Below are 20,822 nucleotides of genomic sequence, written 5' to 3'. Positions count from 1 at the left end.
AGCCAGACGTGGTGGCGGGCGCCTGTAATCCCAGCTACTCAGGAGGCTGAGGCAGAGAATTGCTTGAACCCAGGAGGCGGAAGTTGCAGTGAGCCGAGATTGCACCACTGCACTCCAGCCTGGGTGACAGAGCGAGACTCCATCTCAAAAATAAATAAATAAAGTGAGAAATGTGTGACTTCTCCCTTTCAACACTTAGAGGCTATTGTAGGGTTATTAATTAGCCTAATTTCAATATTGTTGTGTTTCAGGAAATAAGGAGGCCAGGAGAGTGAGGAAATGGCTGGATGGTAGAGTAGTCAGAACACACACAATATTTATTAAGTTCATTGTCTTATACGGGCACAGTTTGTGGTGCCCCAAAACAATTACAATATTAACATCAAAGGTCACAGATCGCATATCACCAGGCAGATATGATAATAATGAAAAAGCTTGAAATTCTGTGAGAATTACCAGAATGTGGCACAGAGACACGAAGTGAGCACATGCTGTTGGAAAAATGGTGCTGGTGGACTTGCTGGACACAGGGTTGCCACACACTTTCAATTTGTAAAAAACACAGTATCTGCGTAGTGCAGTAAAGCAAAGTGCAATGGGATATGCCTGTCATCAAACCAGAGCAGAAAAGGTCATCGGGCCACTCCCTCCCACTTAAGTACCTGCAGTCCGGGGTACAAGAGGCCACTCAGCAAAGGGTGCTCCACCTGCTTTACCACCTCAGCTCCAGCCTTCTTGGAATCGTGCTGTGTGACCACGGAGGAGAGTCTGTACACATCTAGTGTGTACTCTCTGAAGAGGAAAGGAAGAGGGGACAGCTGTAAACCTGGGCCTAGGCCTCAGTTTCCCAGGGCAATCTAAAGCACATTAATTTACTTCCCTAACCTTAGTGTAACCAGGGATCTCAGTTTTAAAAATATATTTTAATCACCAACTTTCTTCTTCTTCTTTCCCTCCCTTCTGGCGATACATGCTTATTTAATTATGTTCTTGCTTAAGAAATTCCAGAGAGGAGGGTGAGGATTCAAAAACTACCTATTGGGTATTGTGCTGATTACCTGAGTGACAAAATTGTCTGTACACCAAACTCCTGTGACATGTAATTTACTCATGCAACAAACCTGCACATGCACCCCTTGAATCTAAAATAAAAGTTGGAAAAAAAGAAATCCCAGAAGCTAATCTCGAAACAAACTAGGCATGGAGCCCAGACTGCAGAATCCTCCTGCTCAGAGGGAGTCTGGAACAATTAGTCCATCACCATCAGTCTGAAGTCAAGATAACACCAACCATACCTCCTGACAGGCAATTATGCAAGACAGCCATCAGAACAAAGACACACAGACCCTGTATTCTCACCACTCCTGCATGTCTCCCACACCAAGTCTCCCTTTAAAAACACTATGGTAAAATTTAGAATTTAAGATAGTACTTTAGAACACTAGTTCACCATCTTCTCGGTTTGCTGGCTTTCTGATTAAACCTGCTTCTCCTCCTACCAACCCTTGTCTCTTCTGTCTTGGCTTTCAAGTGGCCGGGCAGCCAAACCTGGGTCTAGTTACATTAGGACATTCAAACAGAGCACTGCCTGGTAGCTTCTAAAATGTGATAGACCTATCTTCTCATCTAAAATATTTCTTTATTTTTATGTTTTTCCCTTTTATCTTTTTTTTTTTTTGAGACAGGGTCTCACTCTGTCACCTGGGCTGGAACACAGTGGTGTGATCACAGCTCACTGCAGCCTTAATCTCCCTGGGCTCAGGTGATCCTCCCACCTCAGCCTCCAAAGGAACTAGAACTATAGGCATGTGCCACCACACCTGCCCAATTTTTCTATTTTTTGTAGAGACGTGGTTTCCCCACATTGCCCAGGCTGGTCTGGAACTGCTGGGCTCAAGCAATCTGCCCACCCCAGCCTGCCAAAGTGCTGGGAAAACAAGCCACAGTACTGGGCTTGTTTTTCTTTTTAAAAGAGGGCTTTAATTAGTATTTTTCTTCACTTCTGGAAAATGTTCTGCCATTATCTCTTGAAATACTGCTTCTCTGCCATTCTCCTTCAGTCTCTTAATTTGGAATGCCTTTTCAACTGATATCAAAATTTCCCAATCTATTTCCATGTTTTTTTGTTTTTGAGACAGGATCTTGCTCTGTTGCCCAGGGTGCAGTATAATGGCACAATCATAGTCACTGCAGCTTTGATCTCAGCTCAAGTGATACTCCCACCTCAGCCTCTCAAGTAGCTGGGATTACAGGTGCATGCCATGATGCCTAGCTAATTTTTTTGATTTTTAGTAGAGATGAGGTCTTGCTACGCCCACTCTGGCCTCGAATTCCTGAGCTCAGGTGATTCTCCTGCCTTGGCCTCCCAAAGTGCTGGGATTACAGGCATGAGCCACTGCATCCAGCACCCGCCACTCCCCCACCATTATTATTATTTTTTATTTTGAGACAGAGTCTCACTCTGTTGCCCAGGCTGGAGTGCAGTGGTGTGATCTCGGCTCACCGCAACCTTTGCCCCGTGGGTTCAAGTGATTATCCTGCCTCAGCCTCCTGAGTACTGGGATTACAGGCATAAACCACCACACCTGGCTAATTTTTGTATTTTTAGTAGAGATGGGGTTTTGCCATGTTGGCCAGGCTGGTCTTGAACTCCTGACCTCAGCCTCCCAAAGTGCTGAGATTACAGGCGTGAGCCACCATGCCTGGCCCTAAAGTCATTTTTGTATATAGAAAAATATCAAGTGACTTTGAAGCAAGATAGCTTTATTTATCCCACCTTCCCATATCCCAAATTCTCTTAAGTTCTTGGAGAATAAAAACCATGCCTGTGTTCTTCACAGGTATAACCCCAGTGCCTAGACTAGCGTCTCGCACATAGCAAGAATTCAATACATATTTGCAAGACTCACTCCCTCACCTTATTCAGGTTTCTGCCTAATGTCATTTTAGTAGAGAGGGCTTCCCTAACCATCACATCCAAATTGAAACCCCTGGCTTCCTGAAAACTTTCTCTACCCTGGCCTGCCTGCTTTGTTTCAGCTATCGCCATCTGATACACATATAACTCATTATTTACTGTCTGTATTTCCTTGCTGGAATGTAAGCCCCATTAGGATAGGGACTTTTGTTTTGGCTTACTTTTGCATATCCAGTACCTAGAACAGTGCTTATCATATACCAGGGGCTCCATAAAGATCTGTAGATTAAATGTAAAAATGAATAAAATTTCAGGTACTCTATGAAGGCTGTAAATTCAAAGATGTTCATATGCTTTACGTATTCATTTCTTTTTCTTTCTTTTCTTTTCTTTTGAGATGGAGTCTCACTCTGTTGCCCAGGCTGGAGTGCAGTGGTATGATCTCCACTCACTGCAACCTCCACCTCCCAGGTTCAAGTGATTCTCATGCCTCAGCCTGCCAAGTTGCTGTGATTACAGGAGTACGCCACCACGCCCAGGTAATTTTCTGTAGTTTTAGTAGAGATGGGGTTTCGCCATGTTGGCTAGACTGGTCTCAAACGCCTGGCCTCAAGTGATCTGCCCACCTCAGCCTTCCAAAGCACTGGGATTACAGGTGTGAGCCACCATGCCTGGCCCTATTTTTCTTTCTTTCTTTTCTTTTTCTTAGAGATGAGGACTTGCCATGTTGGCCAGGGTAGTCTTGAACTCTTGGCCTCAAGCAATTCTCTCAGCTTGGCCTCCCTAAGTGCTCAGATTACAGATGTGAGCCACCCTGCCCAGCCTATATGCTTTATTTAAAGCCCTAAATGTATCAACAGTGAGGAATGATAAAGAAAATTATATCAGATGCAGTAAAAAGAGAAAGTTACTAGTAAACAAGAGATCTGGGTTCACATCCTGACTCATCTACTTACTAGATGTATAAACTCGGGAAAGTTAAATCTGAATTAATTTCCTTAGCAAAATAATGCTTACTTTAAAAAGTTGTTCTACGGGTTTAAATGCAAAAGTGACTAATAGAGTGCTATGTACTTATAAATGCATATCTGAGGTTAAGAAAGAGTAAGTTAGGCTGGGCGCGGTGGCTTATGCCTGTAATCCCAGCACTTTGGGAGACCGAGGCGGGCAGATCACCTGAGGTCGGGAGTTCGGTACCAGCCTGACCAACATGATGAAACCCTGTCTCTACTAAAAATACAAAATTAGCCGGGTGTGGTGGCACATGCCTGTAATCCCAGGTACTAGGAAGGCTGAGGGAGGAGAATCGCTTGAACCCAGGGGGCGGAGGTTGCAGTGGGTCAAGATTGTGCCATTGCACTCCAGCCTGGGCAACAACAGCGAAACTCTATCTCAAAAAAAAAAAAAAAAGAAAGAGTAAGTTAAACATTAGGACACCAAATATCTATGCTAACATTCCAAATATGAACAAAACTCACAAAGATAAAAAGCAATAACAATTGTTGGGGCGGTGAGAAATAAGTGAAATATTTTTCTTTCACATTTCTTTTATTATTATTTGCTGAGGTTGGAAGAGAAAGGGAGGCTGAATTGTTCACCATCACTCTCTCATATGCTGTGAGTTCTGCAAGGCCAAGGACTTTGTTATGGCCACGTTTATATTTCCAGCAAATAGGACAGTATTAAGGCATTTACTAGTCAGTACACTTCTGATGGATGAATTACAAGGACAATGAGGTTTTAATGGACAAAGATTTAAATGGTTCTTAATAGGTCACGCCAGACAGCTTCTAATCTAAATGTAAAGAATGCCTGGACTCCACAGGTCTGTAATTAGCTAGAAGCACCAGAGCCACAAGGAGGGTGGATGATCAAGCACTTACTTGCTGAGCTGGTAATCAGTGCCTTTGATGAACTTGAGCTTCTCCAAGGGCACACCAATGCTCTCCAGCATTGCTTTGATCACGTTCTCATAGTAACTGACCCGGAGTTCTAGAAGTTCCCATGGTGCTTTCATGTTATCCAGATATGCGTGGAGGTCCGCAAACAGAATTGTTACCTGGACAAGAGATAAGGGGCCACCAAAATGTGAATTTGTCCAATTACCTCCAACCTATCTCCTCCAGCCCCACCCTGTCCTTGTTAAGTCTCTCTTGGGTCTCCCTTGGGTCATTCCCCAAGGGCTTAGAGCATTAGTTCTTACCTCACATCCTGCCTTCAAGAAGTCTGCAATCTTTGACATGGGCACAAAGTAAGCCACATGTGGTTTGCCCGTGGTTGCCGTTCCCCAGTAAATTTTAAGTTCCCGCTCCTTCAGTATCTCCTTCAGCTTCTCTTCCCCCAGAACCTCCTATTGTGGAAGCAGAAGAGTTAGTTTAATGTCGGTGCCTCACCTTGCTCATCCTTTACCATGTGACAAGGAAAACAAAAGCATATGTCACTGGAGATCCAGGCTCAGAGCCATCAAGGAGGTCCAGCCATGTTCTCAGTGCAGATGTGATGCCCTACCTTGTTTTAACCTGAATTGACTCTCCCTTAGCTGAGAGAGCCAGACAAACTCCATTTTGGCTCCTTCACTTGCAGCCCCTTGCAGCCTCTTACCCACCCCCCTTCCTCAAGGACTTAACTTGTGCAAGCTGACTCCCAGCACATCAAAGAATGCAAATAACTGATAAGATACTGTGGCAAGCTATATCCGCAGTTCCCAGGAATTTGCCCAGTTGATAGTACCCTAAGCCCGGGCATTTGTGTCTGGTTGATGGTACCTAAAGCCTCCGGGTCTATCACCTCGTGATGGATTTAAAGCCCCTGCACCCGGAACTGCTTGTTTTCCCGTAACCATTTGTCTCTTTAACTTTTTTGCCTGTTTTACTTCTGTAAGATTGTTTCAGCTAGGCTCCTCCTCCCCTTTCTAAACCAAAGTATAAAAGAAAATCTAGCCCCTTCTTCGGGGCGGAGAGAATTTTGAGCACTAGCCATCGCTCGGTCGCCGGCTAATAAAGGACTCCTGAATTCGTCTCAGAGTGTGGCGTTTCTCTATAACTTGCTCGGTTACAACATGGAGAGCCAATGTAAAGTTGGTGCTGCTGCTAGTATCACCCCCGATGTTGGGGAGTGGGGACATGTCCCTAACTGCATCTTTGCCTGCAGCAGCTACCCGTAAACCAAAACTAAACTCTAAGCCCCCCAACTGTCGGAATGGACTCCACATTTTGGCCAACAGGATCCCAAAGAAACTTAAAAAACTAGTTCAGGCCAAGGCAGGAAGGAAGGCTCTGACATGCCTCATTATACCCTTCTCCCTTTGAAGTATATTTATTCATTTATTTTTTTGAGACAAGGTCTTGCTATGCTGCCCTGGCAGGAGTCCAGTTGTGCAAACACAGCTCACTGCAGCCTCGACCTTCAGGCTCAACAATCCCCCCCACTTCAGCCTTCCAAGTAGCTTGGGGCTACCAATGCGTGTATGCCTGGCTAGATTTTTCGGTTTAGTAGAGAAGTCTCACTATGTTGCCCAGGCTGGTCTCGAACTCTTGGACTCAAGTGATCCTCTGGCCTCAGTCTCCCAAAGTGCTGGGATTATAGGCGTGAGCTACCCCACCTGGTGATCCTCTGGAGTTTAGACACAACTGACCAGCATGCACATTAAAACACAGATAGTAAGACTGACAAAACAAACTCTCTGTAGCAATAAGATACCAAATTCCAAACTGATTCTGGTATAGCACCACATGACAGATAGCAGGCCCTAAAGGAAATCAAAGTATTTCACCCCAAAAGATATTTCTTTGACATATTGTGAAATGGCCCTGCAAAATTGTCTCTTGTCGGGGGAAATTTGCATTCTGTAGAGAAATCTCCTACCCACACTAAGTCTTTTCTGGAGAGTCTGACACCTTTTAAGGTCAGATAACAGACATTCACCATCAATTCTCTCTGAAGCCAGATACCTGGAGGCTTCCTTTACATGACAAGAACCTTGGCTTCAGCTGGGTGCAGCGCCTCACGCCTGTAATCCCAGCACTTTGGGAGGCCAAGGCGGGTGGATCACGAGGTCAGGGGTCGAGACCAGCCTGGCCAACATGGTGAAACCCCATCTCTACTAAAAATACAAAAATTAGCAGGGCATGGTGACAGGCGCCTGTAATCCCAGCTACTCGGGAGGCTGTGGCAGGAGAATCGCTTGAACCTGGAAGGCGGAGGTTGCAGTGAGTCAATATTGTGTGGGCGGCAAGCCACCCAGGCACCGAGGCAAGAGACCGAGGACACGAGCCATTCCAGTATAATAAAATATAAAACAAGAATAGTCATACCAGATATAGATCTTAGATATGATTATATATCAATATCAATAATCATTAGTTGGCAGTAATTACTCTTTATCCCAATATTATAATAATCCTCGCTCTATAATCATAACCTAGGAAAAATCAGGCCATACAGAGATAGGAGCTGAGGGGACACAGTGAGGAGTGACCGGAAGACAAGAGTGCGAGCCTTCTGTTATGCAGGGACAGGGCCACCAGAGGGCTCCTTGGTCTAGCGGTGATGCCAGCATCTGGGAAGACGCCCACTGCCAGGCGGACTCGTGGTCTAGCGGTAGCAAAAAGTGTCCAGGAAAACACCCGCTACTTAGCAGACCGGGAAAGGGAGTCTCCTTTTCCCCCGGGGAGTTTAGAGAACACTCTGCTCCTCCACCTCTTGTGGAGGGCCTGACACCAGTCAGGGTTTCCCGCAGTTATCTGGAGGCCTAACCGTCTCTCTGTGATGCTGTGCTTCAGTGGTCACGCTCCTAGTCTGCCTTCATGTTCCATCCAGTACATCTGGCCCTGCCTTCTAGATAGCAGTAGTAAATTAGTGAAAGTACTAATAGTCTCTGATATGTAGAAATAATGGTGTAAGCTGTCTTTGTCTTCTCTCTCTCTCTGCCTTGGCTGCCAGGCAGGGAACGGCCCCCTGTCCAGTGGACACGTGACCCACGTGATCTTACCTATCATTGGAGATGACTCACACTCTTTACCCTGCCCCTTTTGCTTTGTATACAACAAATAACAGTGCAGCCAGATATTTGGAGCCACTACCGGTCTCCGCGAATTGGTGGTAGTGGTCCCCCAGGCCCAGCTGTCTTTTCTTTTATCTCTTTGTTTTGTGTCTTTATTTCTACACTCTCTTGTTGCTGCACACAGGGAGAAGACCACTGACCCTGTGGGGCTGGTCCCTACAGTTTTGCACCATTGCACTCCAGCCTGGGCAACAAGAACAACACTGTCTCAAAAAAAAAAAAAAACAAAAAACAAAAAACACCTTAGGTTCCATAACCCTCCTCATCTTAACTCAAGCTGACTTCAACTATTCAGGTAGAGTTTAACTCTTTCAATCAATTGCCAATCAGGAAATCTTTGAATCCACCTATAACCTAGGACCCCCACCCCCTTTCTGGGCAAACCAATGTATACCTTACTTGTATTGATTTATGTTTTTGCCTGTAACTTCTGTCTCCCCAAAATGTATAAAACGAAGCTGTAACCCAACCACCTTGGACACATGTTCTCAGAACTTCCTGAGGTTGTGTCAGATGCCATGGTCTTTAACCTTAGCAAAATAAACGTCTAAATTGATTGAGACTTGTCTCAGATACTTTTTGTTTTTTCAAGATGGAGTCTCACTCTGTTGCCCAGGCTGGAGCACAGCTCTATGATCTCTGCTCACTGCAACCTCCACCTCTGGGGTTCAAGTGATTCTCCTGCCTCAGCTTCCAGAGTAGCTGACATTACAGGCATGCACCACCACACTCAGCTAATTGTTTGTATTTTTAGTAGAGATGGGGTTTCACCATGTGGTCAGGTTGGTCTCAAACTCCTGACCTCAAATGATCCACCTGCCTCAGCCTCCCAAAGGGCTGGGATTATAGGTGTGAACCACCACACCTGGCCTCAGGTACTTTTTGGTTTACATGCCTCTAACTCACTCTCCTTCCTTTCATAGCCAATTTCTTGAAACAATTGTCTCTTCTTTTGGTCTCCATTTCCTTATCTCCCATTCCAATTTGAATTCCATACTACATCATACTACTAAATTCCATATCACATCACACATAATCTTGCTAAGATCACAGAGGACCTTCATGTTGCTAAATTCAATGAGTATTTTTTAGTCCTCACTCCCTCCCAGAAGCATTCTCCTCTTTTGGTCTCCTTTATTTTATTCTCTTAGTTTTCCTCTTCTCTGCCTGCTTAGATTTCTTTGCAACTGTTCTTAATCTTCCTAGTCATTAAATATTAGCAATCTTTGGGGCTCTGGTCTTTTGTCTTCTCACTCTACAGTCTCCTTAACTGATCCCCTTCAGTTGCTTCAACTACTACTATGAGCCAGTAACTCCCAAATCTCCCGCTTACGCCCATATACAGAACCGTGTTCTCGTTACCAACCCAGTCATTCAAACTCAACATGTTCAAAATAAAACTGATGCTCTTGACTTCTTACTTCATTCCCCAACCATCTTTTTCACTGATACTTCAGTAAATGGTAAATTCACTCCTACTTCAGTAAATGGTACCATCATATAGAGTTGTTCAAGGACTCCAAAACTGCTCTTCAACTCTCCTATTTCTCTCTGCCTCTATATCACCACCCAAATCCAGGCCCCATTAGATCACACCAGGATTACTGTAATATTCTCCTAACAGGTCTCCCAAATCTACTCTTACTCCCTCCAATCCAAGTTCTTTTTTTATTTTTTTGAGACGGAGTCTTGCTCTGTCACCCAAGCTGGAGTGCAGTGATGCAATCTTGAGTCACTGCAACCTCTGCTCCCGGGTTCAAATGATTCTCCTGCCTCAGTCTCCCAAGTGGCTGGAATTACAGGTGCCTGCCACCATGCCAGAGAAATTTTTGTATTTTTAGTAGGGATGGGGTTTCACTATGTTGACCAGGTTGATCTTGAACTCCTGACCTCGAGTGATCTGCCCGCGTGGGCCTCCCAAGTGTTGGGATTACCAGCATGAGCCATTGCGCCTGGCCCCTCCAATCCATGTTCTAAAAGGTAGCCAGAGATAGTCTTTAAAACTCAAAAACTTCTTTAAAACTCATTTTCCTTTTTACAAACCTTTAATGATTTCTTTTTGTCCTATGACAGTATTGGAAAAATTCTAACAGGCCAGTATACCCCTGATAAGAGGTTGTAGTGTTTCCTCAAGTTACGGTTTTGGGAAGCTATTAGAAACCATGATAGACTGCTGGTTTGAATCATATATTACCAGGACTTGTTATAATCCTGTGCTCCAAATCTTTTGGCAGCTGATCCCGCATGCTCAAGAGCACCCCTGAATATGTGGACACTTGGAGGGTTCTCGCCACCCAAGAAGATGTCACATTACTTAGCCTTTAAAACCTGAGTGAGGCCGGGCGCTGTGGCTCATGCTGTAATCCTAGCACTTTGGGAAGCCGAATTTGGCAGATAACTTGAGGTCAGGAATTTGAGACCAGCCTGGCCAATATGGTGAAACCCCATCTCTACTAAAAATACAAAAATTAGCCTGGCGTGGTGGTGCACGTCTGTAATCCCAGCTACTCTGGAGGCTGAGGCAGGAGAATCACTTGAGCCCAGGAGGCAGAGGTTGCAATGAGCTGAGATTGTGCCATTGCACTCCAGCCTGGGCGACAAGAGCAAAACTCCATTTCCAAAAAAAAACCCCAAAAACAAAAAAAGCAATTGAGTCAATTCTAATAGTTTCGTGTATTTTTAGTCTCCAACCAGCACTGTTTTATGGAGAGAGAATAGGAAACAAAGAATCTAGCTAGGGGAAGCATGCAAAAAACTTTGGTTAAGACTAAGTTGTGAACGGAATAACCCAAATGTCCATCAACTGATGAACGGATAAACAAAATGTATATCCATACAACAGAGTATCATTCAACCATAAAAAGGAATGACGTTCTGCTAGGTGCAAATACATGCATGAACTTTGAAAACATTATGCTAAGTGCAAAAAGTCAGATGCAACAAGACACATATTGTATGATTCTAGTCACAGGATATGCCCAGAATAGGCAAATACCTGGAGACAGAGAGTAGATTAGTGTTTCCCTAAGGCTAGGAGTAGTGGGTAATAGGTAGCGTCTGCTAAAGGGTGCAAGTTTTATTAGATAGTGTGATGGTTGTGGCCGGGCGCGGTGGCTCGCGCCTGTAATCCCAGCACTTTGGGAGGCTGAGGCCGTGGATCACGAGGTCAGGAGATCGAGACCATCCTGGCTAACAAGGTGAAACCCTGTCTCTACTAAAAATACAAAAAATTAGCTGGGCGTGGTGGTGGGCGCCTGTAGTCCCAGCTACTCGGGAGGCTGGGGCAGGAGAATGGCGTGAACCCGGGGGGCGGAGCTTGCAATGAGCCAAGATCCTGCCACTGCACTCCAGCCTGGGCGACAGAGCGAGACTCGTCTCAAAAAAAAAAAAAAAAAAAAAAATAGTGTGATGGGTGCACAACCTTGTGAACATACTAAAACCCACCGAATTGTACACTTTAAAAGGGTGAATTTTATAGTATGTGAAGTACATCTCTAAAAAGAAAGAACAGGCTGTGTGGCCCAACTGATGTATCACTGCTCTTAGAAGAAAGCCCAATTTAAAATTGAACAGAACAAGGCCTGCAAGGCTCCTGTGACTTGGTCCCTGCCTACCTCTCCTGAACAAATAAACAAATAAAATGTATACTATGTAGAAACAATAATAAAAAAAAGGCAGAGCAAGGCATGGGGCAGTGCTGGTGCCAGAGAGTTTGTTATTTAAATAAAGCGGTCGGAAATCATGCCTCCCTGATAAGGTGACAATAATTAGAAGCCTGAAAAAGTTAAGGGGTAAGCAATATAAATATTTAAGTGCTTCCTCATAACTTTGCTCACTCCACTCCAGCTAAATTAGCCACAATTTCTGCTCCCTCCATCTGAAATGCTCTCCCTCCTCATTCTTCCATTCTTCCTCTGGTTCACTTCTACTCCTGTAGTTCTTGGTAACAATCGGAACACTTGTGGAGTGAGGGGGGGATCCATGTCCTCAAGGCGTAGTTTAGAGGTCACTTCCTCAGGGAAGCCTTCCTTTCTCTCTTTCCTTTTAAAGCTCCCAGGATAGCATCTTCCAGTACTTACTTGAACCGTAATGGGTCATTTTTAACGTCTAATCCCCTTCAGACAAGCTCTGGCAGGCCCTTGACGTATCCCCAGCGACTAAGCACCACGTCTGGCACTTAATAGGGGGGTGGAGTGGGAGTCCTGGATTCAAAGTTTGGCTCCAACACAAGGTAACTGGACGCAAGACGTGAGCCCACTGTGATTTCTGTGGAACCCAGGGAAGGGCTGCTTGATTGACTAACCGACCAGCAGTGAGATCTACAGCCTCTCTCAGAGCTGCCCCAGCGCCGAGTCCCCGGCCCCACATACTTAGAACCCCGTAATGGGGCTCAAAATCACTGAACCTCGGGCTCCTAATCCCCAACCGCGCATTTCCAACCCCCAGGCCTGACCTGCAGGTTCCGGGTGATAAGGTGCAGTTTCTCTTCACGGCTGGGAGCGTCCCCCATAGCTCCGCTACCCCTGCTTCCCCCGCTCAGCCCGGCACCAGAGCCCCTTCCTGGGTCACCGTCGCCGCCGCGTGCCGGGAACTGTCACGCGAGTCCAGCCAGGTTGCGTCAGCTGGGCTCGACGCTCCGCTTGCTCGGCCTGGATCCTTCCGGCAGTAGCCGGAAATAGTGAGGAGCAGCGGAGAGTCGAGCAGGTCGATGAGACGGGAAAAGGTGGAGCCGGTGGGCACGGTGGGCGGTGCGGAGGGCGGGGCTGAGGCGCCTGCGCGGGGCACAACCCTCCTAGAGGCGGGACGGTTTCCTGCCAATCACTGCTGGCTTGCCCTCCCCCTGGCGTTGGCCCGGCTGACTCGGGGTGGGGGAGGTCGGGGAGGGGGCGATAAAATGGCGCAGGGGGCGGAGTGAGGCGCAGTCGTTCGCCCAGGCTTTGGCCCGGCTTCCGGAGGTGAAGAGCGGGAGGGACGAGGGGGTCGGCTTTACCCGGCTTGGAGGGGGATGGGGGCGCCTGTTGCTTCTCCGGGGGGTTGCGCACGCCGTCCGCCCCTTGGAAGGATTGGGAGGCCCACGCCCTGCTGCGAGAAGGGCGCGTTTTAGCTCCTGAGGTGATGGCGAGGGAATGTCCCTGCCCCCCACCTCCAAGTCTCCGGGTGACAAGATGCCCCTCACCCCGCTGAGGAAAAGGGAAGCTCCCGGGTCGTCTGAGAGTCGGGGAGCGCCGTCTGCAGTCCCTGTCCAGTGGGGGTGGGGGCCGCCTCTGCCCCGGCCGGCTCGGCGGGAGGCTGTTGCTGGCGGGAAGATAGCCGCGGGTTTTATGCCGCGTCTCGCGGGTTGGGGCAGGAAGAGGACGACCCATTCCCCGGGGAGATCTGAGGACGGTGGTCCCCGGGAGAGGAGCGCACAGCCCAGGCCTGCTGAGGGGCGGGTTTGCCCCTACTGGGGGAGGGGCGGGGAGAAAACTCTCGCTTCTCCCGCTTTCCGCCGGGAGGCGGGAATTCGCGGTGTCCCCGGAGGAGGGAGATGCAAAGGCCCTTCCTGGAAGGCGACACCGTCCCGGGCCGTTGCATTTGTGAGAGAAAGCCAAGGCAGTATCCTCCAAAGGTTGGGCCTGGGCCACCCTTTCTCCGGGTCCTCAAGGGCTGGAGGCGGCGTCACCAGTTACTTCTAGGGCAAGAGGGAAAGCGGTTATTACCTCGGTGGGCCCTGGAAAGGTCCTAGAAGTGGTTAAATTGTCCACCGCCTGCCCTAACCTGATCTCCGGTGTTTTGTGTATTTATTAGGGACTCCAAGCTCTAGCAGACCTGCCTGAAGTGTTTTAAAGCACATTTTCTTTTTGAAAAGAAACCTGTTGCTGCAGCTTAGCAAATCTGTTGTCTGTGTCCATGTGGGAGGAGAATCCTGGCACCCTCATCTAGTGAAATGTTACCTAAAGCAAAGATTTGCAGCCCCGGGTTGTTTTTTCCGTCCTGCAGTGTTTTTAGTTACTTCGAAGGAATTTGCAAAACTGTTACAGATAATTTCAGTTCATTTTGATTTTTTGTAAATATTGTGCCTATTTTATGGAGCGATAAAGCCTGCTGAGTGCGTTTCGTGCTGTGTGCTTCACATGTATTGCTTTGGGAAAGGTTGGAAATCAAAGGCCGGGGGAGGTCTTGTCCATTGGAAATAATCTCTGCCCTTGGCTGTACCTGTCAGACCCTGCTTGGTAATGGTCTTGACTTTAGAGCTTGAAAGAGGATGTGGGTTTGCATCTGGTGTTGCAGTTTTAGTGGCCTCAATAAAGTAAGGCTTTGGGCTCGAAGGCAGTAGGTTTTCTGAGGTGAGATAAAAATAGAAAGGGAACCAGTTTCTGAGGTTGCAACCAGGAGGTTCGAGAACAGAGAGGGGGAGGTAAACTGAAGTGTGAAGAAGGGGGTGGACAGGTGAGGGAGATGTGGAAGGACAGAATGGGGTCACAGAAAGGATGGGGTGTAGAGGAACTAAGAGATAGAAGATCGGAAAAATATTCTTCCCTTAAAAATAAAGGGATATGGCCAGGCATGTGGCTCACACCTGTAATCCCAGCACTTGGGGAGGCCAAGGCCGGAGGATTGCTTGAGGCCAGGAGTTCAAGACCAGACTGGCCAACATAGCAAAACCCCATCTCTACTGAAAATACAAAAATTAGCCGAGCATGGTGGATGCCTGTAATCCCAGCTACTGGGAGGCTGTGGCATGAGAATCGCTTGAAACTGGGAGGCAGAGGTTGCAGTGAGCCCAGATCACGCCACTGCATTTCAGCCTGGGTGATGGAGTGAGACCCTGTCTCAAAAATAAAAATAAAAAAAAAAGGGGTCCTGGTATTTTAAGTGGAGGTTACCAGACAAGTGCCAAGAAAGGTGGTAGATGGTAGACAGAGAAGTAAGTAAGCCTTCTTTTGACGGAGAAGTAATAAGTAAGGCTGTGTTTGGAATTTCACTGAAGAACTTCAGTTTTATATGAGGATTTCCCCCCTTGCACATTCATTAAATACCAGGTTTTTTTGGTATAGAACTTTTAGGTTTAGAGTACTTTCATAAACATCCTCTTTTTTCTCATGATAATCTGTGTTTGAAGTTAACAGTATTTACCCCCTTTTTAGATGCATGTTCTCATCTGTATTGAGGTTCAGAGACTTGAAGTGAATTGCTGAGGTCCAGTACCTCTATAAAGGATAGTTCAGTGAACATTAATTTGCCTGATATTTCAGATGTCTACCTAGTCTGGTCTTTAGTGACAATATGGTTGAATGCTGGATTAAACTAGATGAGGGTAGAGTATGTTAGATAATTTCAAGCAGGGTCTAGGGGAAATTCCCTACCAGTTTAGCACTCTTTTTTCCTACCGTTCCTATGCTTTTTTTTCTTTTTTTTTTTGAGACAGAGTCTCGCTCTGTCACCCAGGCTGGAGTGCAGTGGTGGCGCGATCTCAGCTCACTGCAACCTCTGCCTCCTGGGTTCCAGCGATTCTCCTGCTTCAGCCTCCCAAGTAGCTGGGATTACAGGCATGCACCACACACCCGGCTAATTTTTGTATTTTTAGTAGAGACAAGGTTTCACCATGTTGGCCGGGCTGCTCTTGAACTCCTGACCTCAGGTGATCTGCCCACCTCGGCCTCCCAAAGTGCTGGGATTACAGGCATCAGCCTCTGCGCGTGACCCTATGCTTCTCTTAAGACTCCAGGGGTCAGGGCAATGATGGTGGTGGGGTGAAATAATAACTATGACCACCAGTTATTTGTCTGTCATGCCTCTAGTGTGCTAAATTTATGTTCACGATCTCATTTAATTCTTGCCACAACCCTATCAGGTAGGTACTGTGATATATGAGGACATTTGATACTTCACAGAGTATAATCATTGTATCTTTCCCATTGACTTCATAATTTTAAAATGTTTTTATTATTTCAAGCATATAAAAAAGTATAGTGGCTGGGTATGGTGGCTCAATGCTTGTAATCCCAGCACTTTGGAAAACCAATGCAGAAGGATTGCTTGACTCCAGGAGTTCACTACCAGCCTGGGCAACATAATGAGACTATGTCTCTACAAAAAATAAAAATTTAGCCGGGTATGGTGGTGTGTACCTGTAGTCCCAGCAGCCCCGGGATTCAAGGCTGCAGTGAGCTATGATCACGCCACTGTTTTCTGCCTGGGCGACAAACCTGAGACCCTGTCTCAAAAAAATAACAATAATTTAACAGTATAAAAGTAACATAATAATGAACATTATTATACCTACCATACTGCTTTGTCTTAGGTTGCCATATTTGTTTCAGGTCTCATCTTGCTATTTTTTTTCCTTATTTATTTATCGTCATGTAGCCTAAGATGAGATATTGTTTTCTTAAGAAATAAAACGTTGGCCGCGCACGGTGGTTCACACCTGTAATCCCAGCACTTTGGGAGCCTGAGGCGGGCGGATCACGAGGTCGAGATCAAGACCATCCTGAATTCCGGCCTTTCATGCCTATTTTAATAATTTTGTGATATATGTATCCATACATAATACGTGGTATTGTGGTTTTTTTGTTGTTGTTTTTTGAGACTGACTCTTGCTGTCGCCCAGGCTGGAGTGCAGTGGCGCGGTCTGGGCTCACTGCAACCTCCGCTTCCTGGATTCAAACAGTTCCCCTGCCTCAGCCTCCCGAATAGCTGGGGTTATAGGCGCGCACCACCAAGCCCAGCTAATTTTTGTATTTTTAGTAGAGATGGGGTTTCACCATGTTGGTCCAGATGGTCTCAAACTCCTGACCTCGTGATCTGCCCTCCTCGGCCTCCCAAAGTGCTAGGATTACAGGCGTGAGCCACTGCGCCCGGCCTGTTTCTTTTTTCTTTTTTTGAGACAAAGTTTCACTCTGTCACCCAGCCTGGAGTGTAGTGGTGCGATCTCTGCCCACCGCAACCTCCGCCTCCTGGGTTTCAGCGATTCTCCTGCCTCAGCCTTCTGAATAGCTGGGGCTACAGGCCCGCGTCACCATGCCCAGCTAAATTTTCTTTGTGTTTTTAGTAGAAATGGGGTTCCGCCATATTGGTCAGGCTGGTCTCAAACTCCTGGCCTCAAGTGATCCCCCCAATTTAGCCTCCCAAAGTGCTGGGATTACAGGCGTAAGCCATCTCCCATATTGTTTCTTTAATAAAGTAATTGCAGGGGTAAAAGATCTGAAATCTTTAGATTAAAATACACATAAGACATCAGCCAGTCACATTGTATGGGCCTTACTTGGATACTGATTATTTTTTAGCCTTAAAAAAAATATGACATAAGATAATTGGAAATCTGAACTGTGTGTTTTATGATAAGGAATTCTTGTTATTTACAGATGAAATGATACAATGCCTGGGATTTGCTTCAAAATAATCTGGTAAAGGTGGGAAGTGGATGGGGCAAGATTAGCTATGAGTTAATAGTCATTGGGGTTGAGTGATGGGTATGTGGGGGTTCATTATACTATTATGTTACTTATGTATATGTTTTACATTCTTTATAATAAGTACTTTTGAAAATGAGGAAATGGCCGGGTGCGGTGGCTTACGCCTGTAATCCCAGCACCTTGGGAGGCCGAGGCGGGCAGATCACGAGGTCAGGAGATCAAGACCATCCTGGCTAACACGGTGAAACCCCGTCTCTACTAAAAATACAAAAATTAGCCAGGTGTGGTGGCAGGCACCTGCAGTCCCAGCTACTCGGGAGGCTGAGTGAGGCAGGAGAATGGTGTGAACCCGGGAGGCGGAGCTTGCAGTGAGCCGAGATCGTGCCACTGCACTCCAGCCTGGGCTACAGAGCTAGACTCCATCTCAAAAAAAAAAAAAAGAAAATGAGGAAATAACATCAGACATCAGAAAGAGAATGATTTGTACAAATTAAAATTATCTCCTCGTCTCTATATATACCATATATATGGTATTGTTTTGTATACTTTTTTTCCCAGATCTATTAGAACATAAGAGAAGCTCAGAAAAGCCCATTTTTTTGCATCTGGATGTCATGTTGTGTAGGAATTGATTATTGCAATGGTTACGAAGGATATTGGTCCTATTAAGGTGGCTTAAAATATTTTTTCCAAGAGACCAAAAGCCCTCTTTGGTCTTTACTCTTGCACAGTTTGTTATAGATTGTACTGAATTTAGAAGGCCTAAGTTTGGATTCTAGCTCTGCCATTTGCTGACCAATCCTGTGCAAGTCTGTCACAGACCTAGTGGGAAAAACATTGGGTTTGGAATTAGACCTGGGTTTTGATCCTTGTTCTAACATTATTAGCTACGTGTACTCGGTTAAGTTACTTCATGCTTCTGAACTTTAGTTTCCCAAGAGGGAAAATCTATTGAACTCTCCATTTGGCCAACCAAGGGCTTGAACTATACCTTTTGTAAGGAGTCAGAATGGGGGGCAATGGCCCAGAAAGGGCATCTAAGAAATGCAGCTGCTTAACCCCAGTGCCTGTGATACCTGTGCCTGACATAAATTTTCTTAAGTCAAAGAACGTTTTCCATACTAAACTTTTTTTTCTAACTGCTTCCTAAAGAAATAAAGTAAATAAAATAACTCAGTCACTAACACAGAGAAATTACTTTTCATAGAGGCAGCTGCTTCAACACCTAGAACTCTCACAATTGCTGGAATATAGTATTGGTAAAATAAAATAAGTTTTAGCAGCTCTAAGTTTAAATACAACAGAAAATGATTTCTTTGATAAGATTAATTTTACAGAATTGTGTTGAGAGGTTAGAGTTGTAAAATGTGTCTCAGAGCACCTGGTTTATAATAGGTATTTAATATTTCTTTTTCTCCCATTTCGTTTCTAATATGAGTAAGTTTAACTAGATCCCTTCTAATTCTAAAACTCTATAATCCCTTTGCTTCTCTTTCTCTAGTACTTTATTGTCCATACCATTTTATATTATCTCATATTGGTGTTTAATTTTCAGTGTTGTTTCTCTAGCAAGATTATACATTAAGATTATACATTACATATTATACATTATGAGGGTAGGAACTATATCTTGATTTCTTGGAAATCATAAAGAGACATATCACGCAGCTTGTGGTGTGTGATGATTGTAGCTCAAAAAATATCTTCTAAAAGAATGCATGAACTAGGCTGGGCGCGGTGGCTCACGCCTATAATCCCAGCACTTTGGGAGGCCAAGGCAGGCAGATCGCAAGGTCAGGAGATGGAGACCATCCTGGCTAACACGGTGAAACCCCGTCTCTACTAAAAATACAACAAATTAGCCGGGTGTGGTGGCGGGAGCCTGTAGTCCCAGCTGCTCGGGAGGCTGAGGCAGGAGAATGGCATAAACCCGGGAGGCGGAGCTTGCAGTGAGCCAAGATTGTGCCACTGCACTCTAGCCTGGGCAACAGAGTGAGACTCTGTCTCAAAAAAAAAAAAAAAAAAAGGAATGTATGAACTAAAGTTAAAACTCAGGGTGTGGTATGGAGGGTCATGGAGTAGGGGAAATTTTATAGTTAACAAGGCTACAAGTACTTTTCCAAATTATTGAGTTCAGTATTTAAGCATTTCTTATACTTCTCAGATATGTGAAATATTAAAAACTAGGTTTTAATTATACAACTAACTAAATATTCAAGTAGAAAAGTAAAATGATACAAAGTCCAACCTTGACCTACCTTTATGGTCCCTGCAAGTTACAATAGTCATCAATTTTTGTTTGTATCTTTTTTTTTTTTCTTTTGAGACAGAGTCTTGCTCTGTCACCCTGACTGGAGTGCAGTGGTATGATGACTGCTCTCTGCAGCCTCGACCTCCCATCCTCAAGTGATCCCCTCACCTCAGCCCCATGAGTAGCTGGAACTACAGGCGTGTGCCACCATGCCCCGCTAATTTTTCTATTTTTTTTGTAGAGACAGCATTTCACCTTGTGCCCAGGCTTGTGTTTGTATCTTTAATGACCTTTTTTTTTTTTTTGCATTTTTTCTATACATATATATATATATAAAGATTTTTGTATTTGTGATCATGATTAATTTTTAGATTTTGGTGGAACCTTAGACATTGCCTAGCACCCCTTTTCCATCCCTTTCCCATTTTGTAAATGAGGAAACAAGTCTAAATGGTCAAGTGGCATACCCAAGTTATTGGAGCTGGCTAGTGATACAACCAGGACTACACCCCAGGTCTTTGGATTCCTATGCCAGTATTCATCCTACTAAAGTAGATGATACTCTTAAGAAAGTATAAATTGTTGGGAGGTACAAAACTAGTTCTCTTAGTTGCATAATTTTTTTTTCTTTGAAGATTTTTTTCTTTGGTGTTCTTGACTCAGAAAATCCAACTTTCTGGTATTACAAAAAAATCAAGATTAAAATTAATACATCGAGCACCTTAAAGCATAATACAGTTGACTTTGTAATTAGCAGAGTTGAAAGTGATGAGAAGATCCTCTAATTTTCTTTTTGCCTGCAGGAAGGTGGGAGTCAATCATTTTGACAAGTCTCCTGAAAGGAACAGCTAGCAGGAACTGAAACCTTTTTCCATTTGGTCTCGTGGCAAAGGCAGAGATTGCTCCAGCAGCTCCACACAGTATGGAAGACAGTTATTTACCTTCTTGTGTTCTTGAATTTTGTTTTATTTCAAAAGTAATACATTTTTGTTTTGTGTTAAAGTGTAAACTGAATATTCAAACATTTTACATAATATACATTTGTTCTGTTTGTATGTTGTAGATATCATTCCATGATAGTACATACAGATCTACTTCATTGTGTTTTTAAATACTTGAAAAGTACTCCATAGCACAGACGTACCATGATGTACTGAACAGTTCTCTTCGTAATGGACATTTAGGTTGCGTCCA

At 45.1% G+C, this 20,822-nt stretch overlaps 2 protein-coding genes across 23 annotated transcripts in view; one reads left to right on the top strand and one right to left on the bottom strand.

Moving 5' to 3' along the window:
- Window positions 1-12,723, bottom strand: part of YARS1 (tyrosyl-tRNA synthetase 1) — a 41,316-nt gene extending 28,593 nt beyond the window's left edge. For 2 of the 4 annotated variants that reach the window (XM_063627965.1, XM_063627967.1), the window contains exons 1-4: window positions 12,433-12,681; window positions 5,121-5,267; window positions 4,801-4,976; window positions 663-792 (exon numbers count right to left, since the gene is read on the bottom strand). In XM_063627965.1, the coding sequence (XP_063484035.1) occupies window positions 663-792; window positions 4,801-4,976; window positions 5,121-5,267; window positions 12,433-12,489 (510 nt within the window). In that variant the 5' untranslated portion in view covers window positions 12,490-12,681. Of the gene's footprint in view, window positions 1-662; window positions 793-4,800; window positions 4,977-5,120; window positions 5,268-12,432 lie in introns of all 4 variants that reach the window. The other 2 variants (XM_063627966.1, XM_055255534.2) reach the window with 2 other exon arrangements.
- Window positions 12,684-20,822, top strand: part of S100PBP (S100P binding protein) — a 43,065-nt gene continuing 34,926 nt past the window's right edge. For 13 of the 19 annotated variants that reach the window (XR_008652945.2, XR_010117739.1, XR_010117740.1 and 10 more), the window contains exons 1-2: window positions 12,732-12,934; window positions 20,432-20,548. The gene's annotated coding sequence lies outside the window, so the exon portion shown is untranslated. Of the gene's footprint in view, window positions 12,703-12,731; window positions 12,935-12,990; window positions 13,588-20,431; window positions 20,549-20,822 lie in introns of those variants that run through there. The other 6 variants (XM_063627983.1, XM_055255583.2, XM_055255585.2 and 3 more) reach the window with 5 other exon arrangements.

This window comes from Symphalangus syndactylus, chromosome 12 (assembly GCF_028878055.3).
Source record: "Symphalangus syndactylus isolate Jambi chromosome 12, NHGRI_mSymSyn1-v2.1_pri, whole genome shotgun sequence".
In the NCBI taxonomy this organism is placed as follows: domain Eukaryota; kingdom Metazoa; phylum Chordata; class Mammalia; order Primates; family Hylobatidae; genus Symphalangus; species Symphalangus syndactylus.
The sequence above is the reverse complement of the archived record's forward strand: the minus strand, read 5'-3'. Positions and strand labels throughout refer to the sequence as shown.